The sequence below is a fragment of the Balaenoptera ricei genome, chromosome 2 (assembly GCF_028023285.1).
Source record: "Balaenoptera ricei isolate mBalRic1 chromosome 2, mBalRic1.hap2, whole genome shotgun sequence".
In the NCBI taxonomy this organism is placed as follows: Eukaryota; Metazoa; Chordata; class Mammalia; order Artiodactyla; family Balaenopteridae; genus Balaenoptera; species Balaenoptera ricei.
The window spans coordinates 186,351,070-186,375,166 of record NC_082640.1 but is presented as its reverse complement, the minus strand read 5'-3'; the positions used below and the strand labels follow the sequence as shown (position 1 = coordinate 186,375,166).

At 44.9% G+C, this 24,097-nt stretch overlaps 1 protein-coding gene across 14 annotated transcripts in view; it reads right to left on the bottom strand.

Moving 5' to 3' along the window:
• Nucleotides 1-24,097, bottom strand: part of KLC1 (kinesin light chain 1) — a 56,989-nt gene that overhangs the window by 13,940 nt on the left and 18,952 nt on the right. For 3 of the 14 annotated variants that reach the window (XM_059915088.1, XM_059915087.1, XM_059915093.1), the window contains exons 4-13: nucleotides 22,550-22,628; nucleotides 21,830-22,055; nucleotides 17,677-17,764; nucleotides 16,958-17,059; nucleotides 14,156-14,329; nucleotides 13,910-14,009; nucleotides 9,539-9,588; nucleotides 9,386-9,453; nucleotides 7,943-8,051; nucleotides 4,815-4,949 (exon numbers count right to left, since the gene is read on the bottom strand). In XM_059915088.1, the coding sequence (XP_059771071.1) occupies nucleotides 4,815-4,949; nucleotides 7,943-8,051; nucleotides 9,386-9,453; nucleotides 9,539-9,588; nucleotides 13,910-14,009; nucleotides 14,156-14,329; nucleotides 16,958-17,059; nucleotides 17,677-17,764; nucleotides 21,830-22,055; nucleotides 22,550-22,628 (1,131 nt within the window). Of the gene's footprint in view, nucleotides 1-50; nucleotides 102-4,787; nucleotides 4,950-7,942; nucleotides 8,052-9,385; nucleotides 9,454-9,538; nucleotides 9,589-13,909; nucleotides 14,010-14,155; nucleotides 14,330-16,957; nucleotides 17,060-17,549; nucleotides 17,588-17,676; nucleotides 17,765-21,829; nucleotides 22,056-22,549; nucleotides 22,629-24,097 lie in introns of those variants that run through there. The other 11 variants (XM_059915085.1, XM_059915084.1, XM_059915089.1 and 8 more) reach the window with 7 other exon arrangements.

The window sequence follows — 24,097 nt, the reverse complement described above, 5'->3', positions numbered from 1 at the left end:
ATTGGAAGCCCCAGACCGCGGGGACCTGAGCCCCGCCCGCGCTGACTCACCATGCGACGCTGAGCAAGTCATTTAACCAGCCCGAGCTTCATCTTTCTCATCTTTAAAATGGAAAAATAAAACTTGTTACCAACTCCCCACCAATGCTGGGAGGACAAGAAAACATAAGTTCTTGCTGCTCTTTAGAAACAGAATGTTAAAACGTTAATATAATTCTATAAATAGTACAACTCCTTGTGTTCATTTCAAAATTCAGTGCTACTCTATAGTAGTACTATTTGTAATATTCCTGTACTAGACACTCAGCAGAATACGGAAGAGTAATTTCAGTCAGATTCCAAGAGCATTTCATACACTTATCCACACACACTCACTCTCTCCACCCCCCCCGCTGCCCCCCCCCCGCCGGCAAGGCAGGCTGGGCTTGGGGAGCAGCACCTGGAGGGGAGGTGGGGCGGTGGAGCAGGTAGGTCTGCCTGCCCTCCTTGCTCTCACCAGCTGGGAACCTCTCCCCTGAGAACCACCAGGAAGGACAGCACAAACCCACCCAAACAAGGTGGATTTCTACTCAAAACAGACTAGAGGGTTGGGAGGTTTCATTGTATTCCAACACTTTCAGAATAGTCTAGATCGTTATACTGCCATGAAAGAATATCTGCATCAAAAAACTGGGTTTCTGAACAAAAATTAACAGTATAATGTATTGGTGAAGAATTATATGGCAGTAATTATTATCTATGGATTTCAGGTGATTTGGTGTTTTTAAATTCTTCTTTGGTTTATTCTAGTTGTCTTCCTAGTTTAATTTTTATTTTTAAAAAATTACATTATTTCTAGTTAACAGTTACCTCATTCCCAGTAATCCTGGGAAAGAGTTTAGTGTATTAAAAGCTTTTAGAAATATTAACATGGGGAGCAGTATGAAAAGAATGGGTACATGGGGGTGGGGCTACTTCAGAAGGACCCCAGTAGAGAACTGGCACTCTGAAAACAGAAAGGCCAGCACAGGTGAAGCTCAGGTCCCACTCAGAATGTAAGACGTGTGATGTTTCCTGGCGGCCTAGTGGGACCACTGCAAAGGCAATTCCTTAATTACAGTGCAGCCCCGAGGCTCCTGCGTGGCCCAGTGGGGACCTGGGTCCCGGTGAGTGACACACGTGCGTCTCACAGTTAACGTGAAGTCAGTTTTACCCAGAAAGGGTCACTATGCACAGAGCATCTGCATCTTTAGAAGCAGGACCATAAGAGACTTATCTTGACAGTGACTTTTAGATCTGAACAGTTTACACAAAAATAACATTTGATGAAGTTACATTTTCAAGTACTTCAATTATGATCTCTACGGTACACAGAAAAAGAACAGAATTGTACTTCCCTAAACAAATTATCTACCATGTCAAGAATCTCATCCAGAAACTTCACGTGAATTAGAATATGTCCAGGAGCCTTACGTTTCTTATATCTTAATAGCACACAATTCAGTTCTCTGCTGACCCAGACTTGCAGTATCTGCAGGGAGTAACTATTATAACCCAGTTTGTCTTGTCTTTGACCACGCCGCCCTCTGTGGTCCATGTTACTTCTGAACTCTGAGAAAGCCTGCGCCTAGTGTCCTGTGAGAACCCAAGGGAGGGCTGTGTGCGTCCCCCCAACAGAGCAGCTCAGCACTTTCCCTACAGCAGCGGTTTCCAAACTTTTTAAGGAGCGCTGAAATCCTTTTTTAAAAAATTAAAATCTAATGTAGAACCCCAAAATAAAACCTAAACAGCATTTTCTCATTATAAACATGTAACAAGTTCTTATGATAATAAAGTAAACAAGTAAGAACAATGAGGCTGCCTCAGAGAACCTGTGATCTGAACGTGAAGTTACAGACAGGTCCAGCCTCAGCGCCCACCTCAACTCCCAATTTATTTTTATCTTTTATCTTGACTGCGTAACAGAGAAAATCTTGATGCACACAGGAAGGTGGCTGCAAATAGCAACAATGCTTAGTCTGCTTGCCCTGTGATCCCAGGGAAATCTGCACTCATGCAGAGACAGCATGAAACATTTTATCCTCACACCTGGACAGAGATGATGTGGGGACAGCAGTGTGTGAGCCTCTAAACCAAGGTGAGCTTCAAATGCGCTCCTCTGGTTGCACGCAATTACACCTCAATAAAGCTGAATCTAAAGAGCACTTAAGGGTAGACGAATGGAGAAAGAAGGTGTGGCCCATATATACAATGGAATATTACTCACAGCCAGAAAAAGAAATGAAACTGAGGTAATTGTAGTGAGGTGGATGGACCCAGAGTCTGTCATACAGAGTGAAGTAAGTCAGAAAGAGAAAAAACAAATACCGTACGCTAACACATATATATGGAATCTAAAAAAAAATGGTTCTAATGAACCTAGGGGTAGGACAGGAATAAAGATGCAGACACAGAGAATGAACTTGAGGACATGGGGAGGGGGAAGGGTAAGCTGGGACGAAGTGAGGGAGTGGCATGGACATATATACACTACCAAATGTAAAATAGATAGCTAGTGGGAAGCAACCACATAGCACAGGGAGATCAGCTCGGTGCTTTGTGACCACCTAGAGGGGTGGGATGGGGGGGTGGGAGGGAGATGCAAGAGGGAGGAGATATGGAATACGTGTATATGTATAGCTGATTCACTTTGTTACACAGCAAAAACTAACACAACATAGTAAAGCAATTATACTCCAAAAAAGATGTTAAAAAAAACCAAACACCACCTAAGGGTGCATACTGCCTTTCCTGCCTCTTTTTAAAACGTAAATGTATGCTCTGAAAATAAAACTCAAGTCAAATGTTGGGAGAGCAGCACTAACTTCTCAGAACCTCAGAGCTTCCAAAGGAAACCAGTCTGAGAGCCAAGGCCTCCTGTTTGGGGGCGGTCCTGGTCTGAGCAGTGGCCTCAGGCACCAGCTCTCGACTGTCCCTCCCTGGTTAACCCAAGCAGTTCTCTATTTACTCACTGCTTCACATAAGACCCCACCTGAGGGGAGGGTTCCTTCTGCTGCTCAAAGTGAGTTTAGGAACCGCTGCACCGGATGACCGGCAGCCTAGATTCTTTCAGCCGCCTGGATCCAGGCCAGGCGAAGCGCCCTGGGGGGGATTCTGTCAAAGATGCAGAGCCGCTAGTGTCTAAAAGTCAAGTAAAAAGGTATCCAGCACCCAGCGTGTGTGCGTCCTGAGTGACAGCATGTCCACAGTGAGAGAGGAAATGTGAGGTGAAGGGCAGAGAGCAGGAACTGGGCGGGGGTGGGGTCCCACCTCTGCCCACCGCACCGTGACGCCCGCCCACCCGCCCTCCACGGAGGAATGAAAGCAGCTCTCCCTCACCCCCAAGTCTCAGTCTTGAAGACAGTAATAGAACTCTGAGATGTCAATAATTTTATTTTCACGTGATTTCATAGAAAGATTGACCTAGAAATACTGTCTCAAGAGAAAGCTCCTCCAGAACTTCATTCTAAAGGATCAAACCCTGCCCCCTGGCTCCTGAAGACCAGCGAAAAGAGGGGCCCTCTACACAAAGCACGCAGACAACAGCCACCACGGGGAGAGTACAGTACACAGTGCGGGCTGGACACGGACACGAGTAGGGCAGCGCCACCCTCATTTCCCTTTGGGCGACTGCCCAACGGGGTGAGTGGTCAAAGCAGATGCTGATTGGTTGTCTTGGCACAGGGAAACCAAAGCAAGGGAGCTGCCAGGTAAAGACAGTCGAAAGAGATGCTCTCCCTTAAAGCTTGGCCAACAACGTTCTGCACAAAATGTCAACTAGAGTGCTGACCCTTACCAAATTGCTACAGCTGTAGAAAATCCCAAAGAATAAATAGATTCAATAAGATAGACTATAAGAAAGTCCCAAACTACCATTTGGCAAAACATCTGCACAATTACCTAATCAAACTGCATTACGTGACTTCAAAAAAATCAACACTGCACCTGAATGCATTAAAGCTAATCCTGCATTCAACCCTCCCCCATAAAAGCAGAATTCCAAAGACACCAGCTCAATGTACAAAAAAATTACCCACGTGTTACAAAAATTCACTAGAAAGAAAATGCCCAGAAGGCAACACTGGAGAAACAGCAGTGGTAAGAATTTCCACAGAGGCAGATTCAGAGCCTGGCCACAGAGGTGACACGTTTCTAATAGAGGCACACGCTCGGGACCCAAAAGCCTCCGGCAGGTAACCGTGGAGACCGGTGAGCCGCTGGGCCCGCCGTGGACTGAGCTGGGCCGTGAAGAGCAGCCACCCTAACATTCTCACTCCTGACCTGTTCTCTTCTACAGACGAGTTCTGTTTGAATCACCATTTTCCTTGGAAGCATTTAAATTAATTCTAACGAAATCTACAGCAGCCTCGTCAGTGAAATTAGGAGCACTGAAGTTAGCAATGAAAATAGGTAAGTTAAAAAAGCGAGTTAGTTATCTGCCACACTAATCCTAATATTAAAATAAAACCAAATTATGGATTATGCTTTAACAACCAGGACACTCAATCAGCATTTAAGTGCTCAAAGTTAAGCCAAACAGCTTTCATGGATTCCTAAAAAGAAGAAAATTACTACTTCAAACAAATAACAGACTTCAGTGTTAGCAGAAGAACTTACAAAAAGCTTAATTTTTCGTACTTAATTTGAGACAAGTAGGCTGTCTAGCAGGTAAGTCAGGAGATGCCAGAAAGCACTCCGGTGGGAGACGGCCCAGACTGCTGCCCGGGGCCTCGCAGCACGGGCTGAGCGCGCGCTGTGTACTGTACTTACCCCGTTCCACTCTACGCTCATACTCACTTCCTCCCCTCCGTCAGGGCCGCTCTCGTACTTGACCACATCCGCGCTGAGGCTCTCGCGGCTTCTCCGCTTCTCTATGTTCTCAGGGTCATTCAGCACTTCAGCTACTCTCTGTTTGTGAGCATTGTCAAGACCCTGCGAGCCAGGCAGGGGGAAAAGGGTTTGATCCATCAGCACTTAAGTTTTATTGGGGATTTCTAAGATAACTAAATGTATATTAGGGGAAAAAAGTTCTTAAACATTGGAGGGAAAAGTCAGAACAGTGATTCTCAGGAATGTACACTTAAGACTTGTGCATTTCACCGTATGTAAATTTTACCTCAAATGTTAAAAAATTATAAACAAATACTGAGCTCCAGGTTATGATGTGCACGCTGAAGTATTTAAAAGGAAGTGTACTGAGGTATACAACTTTGAAAGGCATCAAAAAAAAAGAAAGGACCGAAGGATGGATAGATGGGAGAGATGCTCGTGACTGAATCTCGGAGGCGGTACACGGGTATAAAATCCTCTCAACTTTGCTCTATGTTTGGAAGTTTCATGGTGAGACGCTGGGAAACTGCCCAGTTTTTGACACTTTAACATTAAGTGCCTGGTGTTCCATGCCTCCAAAATAAGTACGTGGTTGAACGTTCACCCCAGGCACATCGGAGTGAAAACATAACTGGATTAACACCCAGCAGCAAGCGCTCGCCTGCTTTCTCAACGTTCACCCCAGGCACATCTGAGTGAAAACATAACTGGATTAACACCCAGCAGCAAACGTTCTCCGTGTGCATTTCAGTACCATCTGATGACCAGGTGCAGCATGTCTTGTGTTCTACATGGACTCTCAACCCAAACAGCTCATGCAAATACCGTCCCTTCGCTCACCCTCAAGGTTTCCTCCTCAGGGGGGCACAATACCCAAAAAGACCATGTGCTGCGGTGACCTCCACAGTGAAGCAGACCGTGGCCCTCCCAGGCGCAGGAGGGGCTGTTCTCAACAAAGCACTAGCAACATCCCTTTCTCTAAACATCTGCAGCTCCTGACTCTAGACACCACTGGTTGGATAAACACTATTTGGCACTGGTTTACAGCAAAGCCTGGTGATGAAGGAGCACCACGGACCACTCCCAGTCGAGCCAGAATCCCACGCCGCCTACACGCAGGGCGCCCTCCCCTGAACAGTAGCCCCTCAGAGTCAGAAGACCTGGGAAGGACGACAGGACTCAAGAAAGGGGCTCCTGCAGGGCACAGGCTAGGAGAACACCACTGACAACACCTATGCTGGGCCTTCTCTAATCCCTCTGCACAGAATCTCTTGAAGGAAAAAATTCTAAGGTACCCATGGGTAACTTTAATCCCGGCCAAAAGGTGGCTATAAACCAACAACTGCATAATAGGCTACATATACACCATTCAGGGGAAAAAGCCACACCTGCCCCTCCAGCCCTAAAAATAGAAAACAAAACCTGCCATCTTTATATGCATACACATACACAGTAATACATTAACTCCTTACTCTAAAACTGGTAATTAAAGGGCAAGAACTAAGCCTTTTTCCTGTATGTTCTTTACAACTGTATTTCAGCATAACTAAAATACCTCAGTTGATGAAGGAAAGTGCTTCAGCAGTCCTTCTATTGCCAAATAGTATTCCATCCCATGGATATACCACCTCGTGTATCCATTCATCCATCGACGAACGTGTGTCTGTCTGTTCGTTCAGCCTACTGAGAGTAATGCTGCCACGAACTTATGTGCACAAGCGCAGTCAATCCTCATCACTTACGGAGGCCGTATTTGCTAATTCACCTACTGGCCAAAATGTATTTGTAATCCTAAAATCAACACTCGCAGTGCTTTCATGGTCATTCACAGACACACAAAGTGGAGAAAACTTCGAGTCACCCGACGCGCACATCCCCAGCTAAGATCGAACAAGGTGACACCCTGCTTTCTTGTTTCACCTTATACTGTAAACAAGCATCCTCCCTCCCCCAGTCTAAATCATCTGGTGCCATGTTTTCCGCATTTCGGTCAGTGATTTCACTGTTTAAAACGGCCCCCGAGAGCAGTGCTAAAGTGTCCTCTGGTGTTCCTAAGCGCAAGAAGGCTGGGGTGTGCCTTATGGAGAAAGATAAGCTCTCTCCAGGCACAAGTTACAGTGCTGCTGGCCATGAATCCGATGCTAATGAATCAACAACATATACTAAATAAGGTGTCTTTAAACAGAAGCAGACCTAAAACAAGGTTATGTATTGATCGGTTGAAGTAAATGTGACCAGAGGCTCCCAGGAACATAACTCTGTATCTCCCTAGGAACAATGGTTCAGTATTTGCTAATTCAGTGTTCAGAGCAACTTTATAGAACAGAAGTACCATGAATAACGAGAACTGGCTGTATTTGTTTTGAGTACCTGTGTTCCATTCTCTCCAGTGTATACCTAGGAGTGGACTTGCAGGGTCAGATAGGAACTCTATGCTTCACTTTTGGATGAACCTCCAAACTGTTCTCTACAGAAGCTGCTCCATTCTACGTCCCCACCAGCAGTGCACAAGGGTTCCAATCTCTGCACCTCCTCCTCAACACTTGTTATTTCTGTTTTGTTTTTGAATTCTAGCCATCCCAGTGGGTGTGAAGTGGTACCTCACTGTGGTTTTCACCCGCATTCCCCTGACGACTAGTGATGTTGAGCATCCTTCCACGTGCTTGTTGGCAGTTGTGTAGCATCTTCAGAGAAATGTCTATTCAGGTCCTGTGCTCGTTTTTTAATTAGGTGGTCCTTGTGTCTTTATACATTCTGGACACTAGACCTCCTCAGAGATGTGATTTGCAAATATGTCCACCCATTCTGTGAGTCTTTTCATTTTCTTGATAGTGTCCTTGAATGCACAAATGTTTCTAATTTTGGTGAATCTAATTGACTGACTTTTGCTTTTGTTGCTCGTGCTTTTGGTGTCATATTTACCATATATTTACATTATATTGTCCCTTGAACAATATAATTTTATTTGTACAAACTAGAACAGTAAACATTTTCTATTTCTAAATCAAGGTTTCAATAAGTCTCGTAAAAGAGAATCATTAAACTCAAAGTTAAAAACGGAAGGCTAAGTTAAAAACAGAAGGTTTTTGACTGACCTGTTTACGTGACCTCATGGCTGCTTCTTCCAATGTTTCTGCAGCTTCAAATTTGCCTTGACGTCTGTAAAGTGCCCCAAGGTTTTTTAAAGTAGTTGTAACAGTTGGACTGTAAGAAAGCATATGATATACAAAACTATAAAATATAAGTTTTAGAGCAACCACTATCAACAGCACATAATCTAAAGGACAAACAGACTTATGTTTGGCTAAAATTATTTAAATTTCTATGGTATTTTTTTTTAACTGTAAAACTCTAACAGGCTCTTCTATGTCAAGCATCCCCTGCCTACTGCACTGAGCCCTGTGGCTGATGGGACATGCCCCTGTATTCTTTCCAGTCTGTGGCTGCTCCCACAGACCACCAAGCAGTCTCAACAGAAATGTCTATTCTGGGTCTGTCCAGTGACCATCAGGCTTCCCACCCCCGGGTCAGAGCTGACTGTGCCAGGCAGTAAAGAGGACACATGTTTTAATGCTGCTATCTACCTTCTCCCCTCCCTCTACAAGTAGAGGGGAAGCAAAGTGAATCCAAAACTCATCACCAATGAGATCTGAGTCACAGAATGACGGTTGTGTGTGCGAAAGGATGAACAGTGTGGACACAGACAGTGTTTCTGCACTCCTCACAGAGCACTCTTACTAAGAAACGAGAAATAAATCTAGTTCATTTTAGTATAGATATACTTCAAGAGATTTCTTTCTTACTGATAATAGGCGCTTTAGAAATAAAGAAGCTATACTCCATGTCTTTGAGACAATTTACAGAATACTGGGAGAAACAAAGCACATGCAACTCAGAAGTTATGCTAAGTGCTATGCGGAACCCAAATAAGGAGTACTTGTTCCAAACTAGGGGTTCAGAGAGTTTTTCTGAAATAGAAGACTGGTAAACTAAGTCTTAAAGGGAGAGCAAAAGTTAAAATAGGAAAAAGACTGCAGGAAAGGTGTTGCAGTCAGAAGAGGAAATGGGCATCTACACAGGCTCATGGGCTGCTGGTGAAGGAGCTCACACAACCCTCTGCAGACACGGAGGCCCTGAGGGCTGCGGGAGAGACTGGGGTGTGCACCCGGACACACCTGCAAAGTGCTGGCTTTTGCACGTCTGCTGGCCTGTTTCCCGTGAGTTTGCTCTATGGCCACCTTAAATGTTGTGTCTCTATTTAGTCATCTTTTCTCCTGCGATTTGGTAGTTAGCCTTAGACACAGCATTAATGGACAGAACCAATATTTTACCCATGTGACCCATATTACAGTGGGTTTTGTGCACATGAATTACCTCATTTAAAAAGTTATGGAGTTTTTATTGGAATTTGGGGAAAATCAGGGACTGTGCAACCACACCACTTTAAGGAACTTACACACTCGGTCGTTTACAAGCTACCTTTGAAGCATTAGCACCTTCCACAGCTGTGTCTTTGTTTTTCAGTTAAGCAGACGTACCTGTCAACTTTGCAGGCTTTGTACCAGCCACCATACTCTCCAAAAGAAGTCCCATCCTTTTGCTTTCCCTAAATTATAGCAAATAATTTCAAGTGAATAATTATCTTAAGCAATATATTCAATTTAGAATCTCTCGAAATAGTATGTCCTTACTTTGCATTCTTCTCTTTCCTCAGCATGCATCCAAATGGGTTTATTTTCATCTAGGGAAGAAAAAATAACATACTATAAACTGAAGCATAACAGAGCCCACAAAGTGGAAGTTGTCAATTTCAGCAACTGCAAGGTTTCTGTTTTGTTTTCCGTATGATCCTTCTCAGATATTACTTTTCACATCATGGACAGACAAGGTTTCACAATGGAGAATAAAGACTATGAAGACAGAACCAGACCACAAGAAACCAGCAGGAAATGGCCATTCACATGCAGCTCTGTGAACAGAAGACATGGAATCAAAGGTACCTACCTAGACAGGGTAGGCAATGATCAAAAACATGGACAAATGCTAGGGTCCCTATAAGGAAACTTTTAATGCTAGAACCCTCACGTAACACTTGGGACTATTTAGAATTTGAACAACTAACATTAAACAAAAGTCTAAGAAATAGTAGTAAGATGTTGGGAGCAAAAATGGAAAAACTACAAATCAATATTCCTTTAAAATTTTCTTCACTTTTGAGAGCACTGACACATAGCACTCATCCAAAGCTTCCAGACAACTAATGCACCCACATCATGGAGGATAAGCAGTCTTAAAAGTGAAGGTTATGGGCTTCCCTGGTGGCGCAGTGGTTAAGAATCTGCCTGTCAATGCAAGGGACACGGGTTTGAGCCCTGGCCTGGGAAGATCCCACATGCTGCGGAGCAACTAAGCCCGGGTGCCACAACTACTGAGGCTGCGCTCTAGAGCCCGCGAGCCATAACTGCTGAGCCCGTGTGCCACAACTACTGAGCCCGTGTGCCACAACTGCTGAAGCCCACACGCCTAGAGCCTGTGCTCCGCAACAAGAGAAGCCACGACAATGAGAAGCCTGCACACTGCAACGAAGAGTAGCCCCTGCTCACCGCAACCAGAGAAAGCTGAAGCACAGCAAAGACCCAATGCAGCCAAAAATAAAAACAAATAAATAAATAAATTTTTTTTAAAAAGTGAAGGTTATGAAAATACTTTTATGACATGAAAAATGCTTAAGCTACAAGTATAAAGGAAAATAAGCAGTATACATGATTATATATAAAGTGTGGTTTCAATTATGCAAATCAATAGGCAGAAAAGGACAGAAAGACACTAAAAAAATTAAAAGACATATTTGGGTGATGAAATTACAGGTGATTTTCATGTTCCCATCTCTTCACTTATTTTTGAGGTTTCTGGAGAATAAAACCTGTGCTCCCACCCAATCCAACCACTCATCAGCTACCCATCCTGGGCGAGTCACTTAGCCTGCAGTGTCCTCGCTCCTAAAATGGAGTAATGTGTGACCCACTTCACAGGACTGTTGAGAAAATTAAATAAGATTACACATTTAAACTGTTTTTAACTAAAAGACTAGTATGTGGTTAACTATTCTTAGGATTATTTGGCATGTCATAGGAGAAGAATGAAACTAGTTTTAAATACTGGTTTTAAAAGAGTGAACATTTGCATAGCAAAGGAAACCATAAACAAAATGAAAAGACAACTTACGGAATGGGAGAAAATATTTGCAAATGATGCAACTGACAAGGGCTTAATTTCCAAAATATACAAACAGCTCCCACAACTCAACAACAAAAAAACAAACAACCCAATCAAAAAATGGGCAGAAGACCTAAATAGACATTTCTCCAAAGAAGACATACAGATGGCCAACAGTCACAAGAAAAGATGCTCAACATAACTAATTATTACAGAAATGCAAATCAAAACTACAATGAGGTTATCACCTCACATCAGTCAGAATGGCCATCATTAAAAAGTCTACAAATAACAAATGCTGGAGAAGGTATAGAAAAAGGGACCCTCCTACACTGTTGGTGGGAATGTAAATTGGTGCAGCCACTATAGAAAACAGTATGGAGGTTCCTCAGAAAACTAAAAATAGAATTACCGTAGGATCCAGCAATCCCACTCCTGGGCATATATCCAGACAAAACTGTAACTCAAAAAGATACAATGCATCCCTATGTTCATAGCAGCACTATTCACAATAGCCAAGACATGGAAACAACCTAAATGGATAAAGAAGATGTGGTACATATATACAATGGAATACTACTCAGCCATAAAAAAGAACGAAATAATGCCATGTGCAGCAACATGGATGCAACTAGAGCTTATCATACTAAGTGAAGTAAGTCAGAAAAAGACAAATACCATATGATACCACTCATATGTGGAATCTAAAATATGACTCAAATGAACCTATCTATGAAACAGAAACAGACTCACAGACATAGAGAACAGACTGGTGGTTGCCAAAGGGAAGGGGGGTGGGGGAGGAGTGGAGTGGGAGTTTGGGGTTAGCAGATGCAAGCTATTATATACAGAATGAATAAACAACAAGGTCCTCCCGTACAGCACAGGGAACTATATCAGGTATCCTATGATAAACCATAATGGAAAAGAATATAAAAAAAAAAGAATGTAAATATATAACTGAATCACTTTGTTGTACAGCAGTAATTAACAACATTGTAAATCAACTATACTTCAATTAAAAAAAAAACAACAGTGAGACTAACCGGGGAAGTTTTGAAAAGGAAGAGTAATTACAGACTTTGTCACATCACATATCTAACTTCACCCCCACCCGCCTCACTGCAAACCTCAGCAGCCAAGAAGATGTGCAACTGGTACAAGAATCAATACCTGCATAAATGGAGAGGAATGGTCCAGCAGAAAAACAACCGCCACCATTACCACTACCACTACCACCAGCAACAAAATCCTTGACTTGATAAAGAATTTAGAATAGGACCTTACAAATGAGTGGGGGGAATGGAAGGATTATTCAGTTAGTGGTGCTGGTACAATTGTTTAAATACTTGAAAAATAATTGTGTATCACAATTATTAAAAAAAAAAAGAGTGAACAGTATTTAAAGCTTAATAACACTGTTATTTACTGCAGTTTTAGCTTTATGCACTAATCTAAGCCTATTGTTAGAACAGACAAGAATCCACCACAGTTAAGAGAACTAGGTTTCCTGACAACAAACCAGGTCATGGGTTTCAATGCTGCACTGTAGCCAAGAAGGCCCTGTGACCTGAAAGCCATGCCCCGACAGCAAACCAGGACACATGTGCATCTTGCCTAAAGAAAAAATGCCTTTCTGTCCTACGTTTTAACATTTGTGTGGAGGATAAATCCGAGTACAGAAAAACTGCTTTTAACTAGAACCCAATTAACTGGACTTCATGCTACTATTTTTAGTAGAAAGAAGCTAGCAAATCGCAAGGAAACAAGTCTTCCCCAAGAGTAAATTTTTTTAAAGAAGCACTAAGGAGATGGCCTGGAATCAACACAAAACCAGCAAGGCCTCTACAGTTAGACGAGGACATGAAAGGTCCCTGTGAACTGTACAGGTCCAGGGAGGTGGGCTGTTTTCCAATCCCGGCACAACTGCAAACGGAATCCATCTTCAAAATGATGAGCCTGAGGCATTACGATCTTCTGATAGTAAGAGATTTACTGCTCCACTTGTTAACAGAAAAAAACTAATACACTTTTCCAAGATTTTTCAAAAGTGGTTTCTAGAAACTCTCTATAGAAGAAAATATTTATTAATCAAAACCTCTTTTTCCCCACGAATTCTAAGGTTTCCCACACGCTAGTAACAACTGCCTACATTCTGAAATCCTTATGTAATAGGTAGTAAAGGGGGAAGACGCCTTATGTAACACACAAACATTGTTTTACTGAGCAATTAAAATCTTATAAAATATTAAGCACCTACAATACTTTAAGGGATACAAAGGAGACAGGCCTTAGCTCTTTAAGGCCGTCAAACAATCCAGCAGGCCTGGGATGGGTCAAGAATTTGCATTTCTGACAGGTCCCAACTGGTGCTGAAATTGCTGGTTCCTGCCGGCACTTTGAGAACCACTGTACTACAGAGCAATTGTAGAAAGCATTAATGACTCCAGGAAGGCTTTCTGGAGTCAGTGCATCTAGGTTGTGCCTAAAGTACGTGTGGACTCCGGTGAGGGTAGCGTGGCCCATCACCCTGACCACAGGCTGCATGACTCCATTATCGGTAATGCCAGGGCAGGCATGCAGGGTTCACCATGGTCACTGGATGATGAATGATGAGCCAATGGGCACTCACTCAGACTGGGTCACGTCCTCTCCAATAAGCGCTCCATGGAAAATCATTTCTAAAATTCAAATTAAATTCTATCTTGAAAATACTGTGATGACTTGGGTATTACCAAGTTCAAGCTGGAAATCACTATTTTTTTTATCCTTTTGCTTCATGGAAATCACTATGTTTAATGCATCCTACAACTGCATCTGCTTAGAAACAAAAGTGTATTTCTTACCATCTACAGAACCAAACTCCCTTTCATGTGCGCGAGTGAGAATCTCTTTGTACAGTGTTTCTGCTTGCTTGAATTTTCCTTGCTTCAGATAGCAGGATGCCTTAAAATAAAACAAAGTACTTACTATTCTTCATACGTAAGTGAAGCATACGTTCTTATTTATAGGTTAAACTATGAAACAGAGTCCAGGTTTCAGGAAGAAAGTAATCTGACTCTATCTATAAGGTTGTACCTCTGTCAACGTACCAGGTTATTTTTCGTTTTGGCCACATTGGGGTCATCAGGCCCCAGTTTTGTTTGGTAGATCTCGAGGGCTCTTTGATAATAATATTCTACTTCCTCGTACTTGCCCTGGTTCTGGCACAGTAAGGCCAAGTTATTTAACTGCTTGGCAACATCGGGGTGATCCTTTCCCAAAACCTGGGAATAAAAAATAGTGTATTAGAAACACTTATTATTTGTTTCACATGGTACCATCCGATCCATTCTCTACCCTATCATGAGAAGGCGCTTTCTAAACAGAAATACGACTGTGCCTTGCTTCCAGGCTTATGATGTATAAATGGTTCCCCATGCAATAATAAAAATAACTTAACCAGAATTTGTTGAACTCCTTAATCTTGGGGGGAGGGGACTATGCTGATTTCTTTCACGTGCTTTAGTGTCTTTAATTCTTATAACAATCCTACCTGGTAGGTAATACTATGCACAGTCTGAAGACGAGGAAACTGGGTTTTATAAAGGCTGTTTAATGTGGCCGCCCAGTCCTTGAAGTACCTGAACTTACACCTGGCCCTTCTGAGTCTAACGACATTACACTTATTCCTGCACAGAACAGCCTTCAAAGGAAACTTCCAATTCTTCAATTCACATCCTACGTATCCGTTCACAAACAGACCCAGATTCTCTGAGCATCCCAAACCACTTCCCTCGCATTTCAAACTTCACCCCTCAGGGCTCTTCGAACTTGAACTTACTGTCCCAGATGCCCGACGCTCTTCTCCCAGCACTGCCCTGCTCCCCACCCCCCACTAAACAACTCATCTTTCAGGTTTCTTTTCAGGTCCCCTCAGAGAGGACCTCCTTATATCCAATTTAAGGGAGCCCTCAGCCCATCCCTACCCAGTTTATTCACAAGCACATCACCTGGTTTTTTTCTTTCTTTGCAAGTATCACTACCCAAAACTATCTTATTTATCTATTTAGTCCTTTGTCGCCTGACTCTCACCCGTTAAGATGTAAGCCTCAGAGTGCAAATGCCTTGTCTCAATGTCTGGAGGTAATGTCCTCTCAGCACCTCGGACGGTGCTGGCACGCAGATGGACGACTAAACACGACAGTGCTTCCTCAGGACCTGAGCCAGCCGTCCAGTCTCTCACCTTGCGCCTTCACCTACACAGCCCCCAGTGAGGCATGCTGCCTCTCCATCCCCTCTGCATTCCCCACCTCTCCCTGCCCCAGAAGCTCTGACCTCGGTTTTTGAGACTCAGCTCCAATGCTGGCTGTTTGTGGGAGGCCATGCCCAGCGCAGTCCCAGCCCTGTACCTGGAGAAGCCCCTGCTCTATGTGTTCCCTGAGCTCTAGGCTAGAAGCCAAAGCACCTGCCTTCCCAAGGTCTGCCTGCTGCACTGTGTCCCCAGGGAAGGGACTGTGTCTAATTTGAAATCACCAACTCTAACCAAGCAGGGAGCCCCCAAGTCCTCAATAAATGTCTGCTACACAACTGAATGAAAGAGCAAATATATATGAATGAATCTGATATATCATCATCTACAGTTCATAATCCTTAATTTGATACATTTGTGGTTCTCCCTGATTTTAACCCCAGTCCACTCAAAATCTCAGTGGATAAATAAAAAATAAAATAAAAACTATTTTATTTTGTAAATATTATGCAGATGGCAACATGGACAAAACTTTACCTGCATAATGTGATAATCAGCCCCTTTTCAACCTCCCTTTCCCAAGTCCTTGCCATATGACTCAAAATTAAATGACTGATTGCTCAGTATCAATGGTAAACAATGACACAAAAAGTCAAATTAAAATATCATGGCATTGGACTTCCCTGGTGGCACAGTGGTTGGGAATCCGCCTGCCAATGCAGGGGACACGGGTTCGATCCCTGGTCCGGGAAGATCTCACATGCCACAGAGCAACTAAGTCCATGCGCCACAACTACTGAGCCTGCGCTCTAGAGCCCGCGAGCCACAACTGCTGAGCCCACATGCTGCAACTACTGAAGCCCGCACGCCAACAGCCTGCGCTCCGCGACAAGAGAAGCCACCGCAACAAGAAACCTGCATACCACAACGAAGAGTAGCCCCTGCTCGCCGCAACTAGAGAAAGCCCACACGCAGCAACAAGACCTAACGCAGCCAAAAATAAACAAATAAATAAACAAACAAACCTATATGTCATAAAATAACCTTTAAAAAAAAAAAATCATGGCATGGACCTGCCAAGTCTCTAACATTTGAATACACAGTCATACAGAGCACTGCTGAAATTAACAAGTTACATTTAAAAAATACCTAATTACTATAAACTGTATTAGCTGATATTAAATATCCATGACATTGACTTACTCTATAGCTCTGAGTTATTCTTTAGTTCTCAAAAACAATTATTCATTTTCTTCAGTTTCATAAGCATATTTGTTGACCTCATTTTTTAAATTTTAATGTTTTTCTTCTTGACAGGCACGTGCCCCACTGTCAATGAAATGCCCCCGTGCCTTCCACCTACAGGCCTGAGAAATTCCTTCTTCAGGTGAGTCATTTCTAGGCCTCAGGCTGGGAGGGCATGCAGACTCAGGGCTCCACCCTCTGCACACCCACTCCTCCTAAACTCCCATGTGTATGGGCCCATCTGGCTGCGTTTGGGGCTGCCCACCTGACTGAAGGGCTTATTTTCAGTAAATGGTCAGTGATGATATATCACAGTGGCCCTACCTTAAAGCTTAAAAGCGAGTTATTTTTTTAAAAAAAGTGAGTTATTTAAAAGCATAAAACATAGCATCTCAAGGAGAACCGCCCTCAGTCGCACCTTTTCTCTGATCTCCAGAGCTCTTTTACACAGCGGCTCAGCTTCTTTGTACTTTCCTCTTTTGCCGTAAAGCACTGCGAGGTTATTCAGAGTTGCGGCCACCTACCAACACAGGGAACCGCGAAGAACGGTAAACGACAGCAGTGGAGGGGATGTGAGACATCACACACTCATCACGCCCAGTATGTGCAGGGAAGAGCTCTCAGCTGGATGAAGGAACAGGACTCCACTTGAGGAGAAAGAGCAGTCTCACTGTCTACAGACAGACTGCATAAAGTAACACTGCCGAATATTAAAATTAAACAAATCAACATCAACAGGATCTTGATTTTTTTTTAAATTTCACTGAAAGCCACAAAGCCAACCAAAATAGATCTATATGCAAATCTGACCAGATTTTAATAAAAAGACAATACAAAATCTTTAGGAAAAAATTTACAGAAGTACATGCAATTTGATTTAGGATCAAAAAACACAGTACGTGATCCATTTGAGGTGGGGTGATCAACAACTTAAGTGCACACTGACACCTGCTAAATGGGAGTCACCAGCACTGAAGCTCATCACTTGCACTAAGTGAGGGAAGTCCTACCTGTGCCGTCCAGTGAAAAGGCAGCTCTTAAATCTTCCCTGTTGAGTTTAATATTAAAATGAGATGGGTATAAAAATACATGAGAGAAAATAATATATAAAAAGAATGAAAGAACCAGTATACAAACCGCAGGATGATCTTTGCCCAGAGTTTTTTCACGGATGGCCAAGGCATCATTCAGTAGATTAGCTGCATCTTTGTATTTATTCTGGTCTCTAAATTGAAAAACATACAATTAAGTGTTATAGACACAGCTTACTACATCTCTTTAAAATGTAATTTTGGAACTAAAGAAATAAAAGTTAAGCTTCAGTTATTAAAAAATAGACATTAACTATTAAAACTATTAAAAACACTCCTAATGTAGGAGAAAAAGACTCCATCAATAAACGTACTGGCAAGGTGAGCTGGGTGTTGGGCCTGATTAGCTTTTGAACCTGGCCCTCCCATCTAGATCAATGGGACAATACTACCGCCATAACCCCGCACACAGTAAGCGAGGCCGTCCAGAACAGTGAGGCAGACGGAACGGATTCCAGTGTCTGCACCCAGCTCTGCCAGCTACCGGCTGCGTGGCTCTGGCACGTCATGTGGGCTCCACAGTCACAGTCGGCCCACCTAAAAAGGAAGGATGTGACTCACAGAGCTGCTCTAAGAAGTTAACGATTCGCCACGTGCCATGGAAAAGCCTGTGAAACAGAAGCCCAGGACGCACCCCGCAGTGTCTGCTGGAGCAGGGCAGGGCAAAGGGTCCTGCTGACAGTGGGGAGACAGAAGCACCTCCAGCCCCAGCCCCCTTGGTTTAAGTGCTACCTGATGATGGGGCTGCAAACCAGTTATTTACTTTGTGAGACTGAGTACACATACTTCCCAACTGAGTAAGAACGGCTGCCCAGCAAGGCTTTGCCCTGCAGAAGCCAGCCTGTCCTGCAGAACCGGAAGGGCTGATAAGGCTGCCAGATCCTCCGAAGCACACCAATTCTGGCCAAGCATATAGGTTTTGGACTTCCCTGGTGGTGCAGTGGTTAAGAATCCGCCTGCCAAGGCAGGGCACACAGGCTCGAGCCCTGGTCCGGGAAGATCCCACATGCCATGGAGCAACTAAGCCTGTGGGCCACAACTACTGAACCTGCGCGCCACAGCTACTGAAGCACGCACGCCTAGAGCCCGTGCTCCGCAACAAGAGAAGCCACTGCAATGAGAAGCCCACACACCACAACGAAGAGTAGCCCCCGCTCGCCTCAACTAGAGAAAGCCAACGAAGACCCAACACAGCCAAAACATAGATGAATAAATATATATTAAAAAAAAAGGTAACAGAACATTCACAGAAGGACACAAATGACTAAAAACACATAATCACAGAATACAAATTAATACACAATGCTGCACTTCTCCATTAATAAAGAGTAAGAGACAACTAGCCCAGCCCCAGGCTGGTGATGGAGGAGGAGCGTGAACTGGCACCACCTTCCTGAAAGCAGCTGGGCAACATGTACCAAGAAGCGTATCATGTTTTTGTTTGTTTTTTTAAATTTATTTATTTTATTTATTTATTTTTGGCTGTGTTGGGTCTTCATTGCTGCTTGCAGGCTTTCTCTAGTTGCAGCGAGCAGGGGCTACTCTTCGTCGCGGTGCACGGGCTTCTCCTTGCAGTGGCTTCTCTTGCTGCAGAGCACAGGCCCTAGGTGTGGGGGCTTCAGGAGTTGTGGCACGTGGGCTCAGTAGTTGTGGCACGTGGGCTCAGCAGTTGCGGCTCGCGGACCCTAGAGCACAGGCTCAGCAGCTGTGGCGCACGGGCTTAGTTGCTCTGCTGCATGTGGGATCTTCCCAGACCAGGGATCGAACCCGTGTCCCCTGCATTGGTAGGCAGATTGTCAACCACTGCGCCACCAGGGAAGCCCACGTATCATGTTTATACTCTAATCCGGTTTAGGAATTGACACTGAAACAAAATACAAAATCCTGAGCAAAAGATGTTCATCAGTAGATTAATGCCGCCCCCCAAAAAAGCTTACAATTAAATGTCCCTTAATAGAAAAATGTTGAAATAGAGTTATGGTACAGCTCTAGGACACAATATTGAATATGAATATATACGTAGCTGCTAACTTTTTTCAAATGTTCTGCTGACATGAGTAAACTCTCACACTATAGTGCGAAGGAAAAACACAAGACTGAGGAGAGGCCACCGAATTCCCAGCACCCAGCACAATGACATCTGTGTGACCACGCACCCTAAGTACAACAAATTCCAGTGGCATTCTACGCATATTTTTTATTTAACTCGTTTACAATAAAAATATCTACCATCAGTCAGAAACTCTCATGTCCTTCGTAGGCATGTAAATTTTTTAAAGACCTTTCTGGAATGAAATTTAGCATAATCTACCAAGATTTTAAATGCAAATACCTGTGACTAAGGAATTCTTACAGTAATGCATAACAGTAAAAATCTGCAAACCTAAATGTCCATCAGCATGAAACCTGTCAAAAACTGTCAGGACTACCTGTAAACCAGAGTGCTATGCAGCACGGAAAAGGCTACGCTGCTCTCGAAGCCGAGCCGCGGCGGTGGCGTGGCGGTGCTCAGTTTCCTTCCGGTGCTCTTTAAGGCGATCAGCTCCCTCTCGGGACAGTCTACTCCTCTTCTCTTCATGGAGCCCTCCCCCTCCTTTCCCCCTCCCTGCTCAGGTTCCCAGCTCCACCCCCGCCAGCCCCTCGCAGCTGGGCTGCCCTGCCTCCAGGCTCCAGCCCCCTCGGGTCCTGTGCACTCCCCACAGCCACTCTCCTAAGACCTGGCACCTGCAGAGTGCCCAGCCCTTCCAGCCCCATCCCTTACTACTGCCAAACAGGATGCAGGAGTCTGCCCCAAACACACCCTTCAAGGCCGCAGAAAGCGCTCGCACCCCTCCATTAGGCCTTCCCTAATCCTCTCAGCTGGAAGGCATCTTTTCTGTTCCATGAACACTTCTGGGTTACTTTCTTTCTTTATTGGCCATACCAAGCGGCTTATGGGATCATAGTTCCCCAACCACGGACTGAACCCGGGCCCCAGCAGTGAAAGCGCAGAGTCCTAATTCCTGGACCGCCAGGGAATTCCTGCTTCTGTGTTATTTTATTAACAACAATCTCCCTGCTTCTATAATTACACATGAACACAGCCAGCCTATTCTCTAAACAAGGTCCTCAGTTCCTTTAGAAACAGGTTTAGATGATGCTGTTTGACTATTTCACAGTGCCAGGTAAACACCATGTCTCACATCCCCTGCAACCCTTCAGAGGCTCGGAAAAGCTAAGGGCTCTGGACAACATCCTCTGTCTAGGGGCCACTTAGCAGAGATACAAACTGAACTCTCCTGACTTCAAATTCCACGTTCTGGTTTCTCCTTGAGAACAGGTATTATGTATTCATCTTTAGGGACTCACAGGAACCAGCCCAAAGTCTTACATACGTCTGGATCTCAAAACTGTTGGCTAAATTGAAACAACCAAACTAATAAAGAAAAACGGAGCAGTTCACTGAAACCCACTACACTGGAGTGGCCACAGCAAACCAGTCCTGCGTGTGAGTAACACCCCGACCTGCTCGATTTCAGGTCAGTTCGGCTAAAAGACAGAAGCAGACAAAGGGCTCCCACGTACCACTGCCCAGTGCCTAGGCAAACTATTTAATTCCATTCAGGAAGTTCACCAAAGGCTTCTGAGTTAGCAAACATGTTCGAGTGACTCAAGGTGGAGACAAGAAGACAACCTGGTCCTCAACTTCAAGGAGCCAGGATCCCGGGAGAAGAGATGACAAAATTCAAATCACCCGGAGGCCAAGTACAGGGCAAGTGCTGCGAGAGAGGCAGGGACAGGGTTATGGGGCACAACTTGGGAAGGGGCACGTGGAGCCCTGGATTCAGAAAGGAGAGAGAGCTGACAAGGCCTCAGAAAGGCAGGGGGTACGGGCAGGCAGGGTGGGCAGAAGCAGCCTGGTATACCAAGTACTGTGGGGAAAAAAATCAAAAGAGCTTAGCTTGGCCAGAGCGAAGGGTGCTGTGGGCTAGTCCCGGAAGCCTGCCTGGGAGCCCCAGGCAGCGTCCGTTCTTCAGGGTCACACTCTTGCCAGAGAGCTTGCTAAATGTTTGCACTGAACCCCTGGCTGTCTGAAGACAAATGGATGATAAGGCTGGAAAAGTAGCTCGTAACAGTTTACAGACATGTATTTTTAGGGCAAGCTCGTTAAAAACGTCGTCTCTAGGTAAAATCAAGAGAATAAAATGAGGACTACTAGCCTGTACACCAAGGCCAGGATGTTGAGCATAGTGGCCACGTCCGGGTGGTCGTGGCCAGAGGTCTTCTCCAGGTCCTCCAGGGCCTGCTTGCAGAGGGGCACGGCGACCTCGTAGCGCCCCTGCGAGGCGTACTGGATGACCAGGTTGTGCAGGGTGCGCAGCCGCGCGGGGATCTCGTAGCCGCCCTGCTGGGCGGCCGCCGCTGCGCTGCTCTGCTGCTGCTGCACTACACAGAGAAGGGCTCACTTCAGGCGACAGAGAAAATCACCCGGTGACACCAGCTGATTAGCACTCCCTGCTCTGGCTCTGGTCCAGGTCAGCACGTGGTCCCCACTGTACCAAACCTGTCCAGCGTTCCCCACGCAGGCGAGGCAACACCAGCAACTTGTCGGGGGTGCCGCGCGCGCCCCAACAGTGTGGTGAGACTGCTCTTGGCACCAGGAAAACTCCTTTGCCCTTTCGCTCTGTGAGAATCCACAGATCGCGTCGGAACTGCTGGTGCATGCCCCTGTTTACGAGGGCTGGCTTAACACGCTACTCTAGCCCAGCGAGAAAATGACTCGCAATTCTCTGGGGAACCACGAGGCAGCCCGAGTGTGCAAGGGCTCCTGAGAGGCAGGCTGCAGGCACGCCACCGCCTGCTAATGACGGCAATTACACCCCAAGAGGACCCGCCACCTCGGTCTGCATGCTGCCATTTAACCACCACTCCCAACTTACTTCCTTGACCGGGGTCGTCATCGTCATTGGGGAAGAGGTCATCCAGAGGTTCTTTGGTGGAATCAGTGTCTTTGTCCTCCTATAAAACCAACCCAGGACAATATTAGTCTTACAAATACTATAAATCCTGCACTGGAAATCTTTGATACAAATTTCATTTAAACTAAAAATAGAAAAGATGGTTTGTTTTTCAGATCAAATATAGGACTAGCCACAATTTGGTCTATCCATCAGTTTAGTAAAGAGTAATAAAAAGCCTGCTAGACTGAACTCAAAGTACTTGTGCAGTCAGGAGTGGCAGAACAGATCACGATGGCATCTCTGTGCCTTAGTCGTCACCCGTGTCCTACAGAAGTTCAAAGAGCAGGGAAGCCCTTACTTGAAATAAATTTTATTTGGAAACCAAATGATTAAAATGGCAAATCTCTGAACACCACAGAACTGGCAGACTGGACACACCCCTCCCCACCCAGCATCTCCACCGCAGGACCCCTAAGAGCAGTGTGACAGCCTATGACTCGTGTCCCCCACAGATGAGCCTTCGGGTAAAATGAGTGACCACACGATGGAGAGAACAGACAGCAGCTTGACCAGGTGAGAACTCAGCATCGCCCTGGCACAGACGGACACCATCTGCCTCTGGAAGGGACCTGAGAGGCACACGTCACTTTTATAACATTCCCATCTGGGACACACAGTCCAAACACACTCATGAGGAAACACTAGACAAACCCAAACTGAGGAACAATCTATGAAGTAACTGGCCTGTATTCTTCAAGAATACCAGTGTCATGAAAGACAAAGACAGGCTTTCTTCTTTCTGTGAAAGGACCTGTTCCAGATGAAAGATGACTAAAGGAACGTGACCACTATGTCCAACGTGTGGTCCTGAACTGGATCCTGGAATGAGCGAAAAACGTCATCAAGGACTCTGCTGAGACAATCGGCAAAAATGGAATCTGGGCTGCAGAGGAGAGAGGAAGCACTGCGCCTGGGTTCAACCTCCTGAATCTAACCCCGGCCCTGGGTCCCACAGGAGAACTCCTCATGCTAAGGAAATGCACCAGCAGCGGTAGGAGGAACAGGGCAGAAAAATTCTCATGCGAACCCCCTAAAAGGGGAGGCAGGGTTAGCTCATTGTATCTCTTCTCCAAGCTAGACACGTTTTCCAAATTAAAAGTTTTAAATGTCTCTGATTCTATGAGACCAGCTTTCCCCTGCTCAATGTTATCCAGTTTTCCAGGTGAATCAACTTCTCTATTCTTATTCCCACAGCAACCTACAGGAGTTATGTCTTTTAAATCAAAACATTCAGTTGCTCCTGACCTAGAGATGCAAGGGAGAAATACAGTATGCCTCATAAAACAGGGTGCTATGGACTAATTGTGCCCAAAATCATGTTGAAGTCCTAACCCCCAGTGTGATGGTATTTGGAGGGAATTAGGTTAGATAAAATCACGAGGGTGAGGCCCTCACGATGGGATTGGTACCCTAATAATAAGAGACATCAGAGAGCTAGCTCTCCCTCCCCCCACACCCACACCCTGC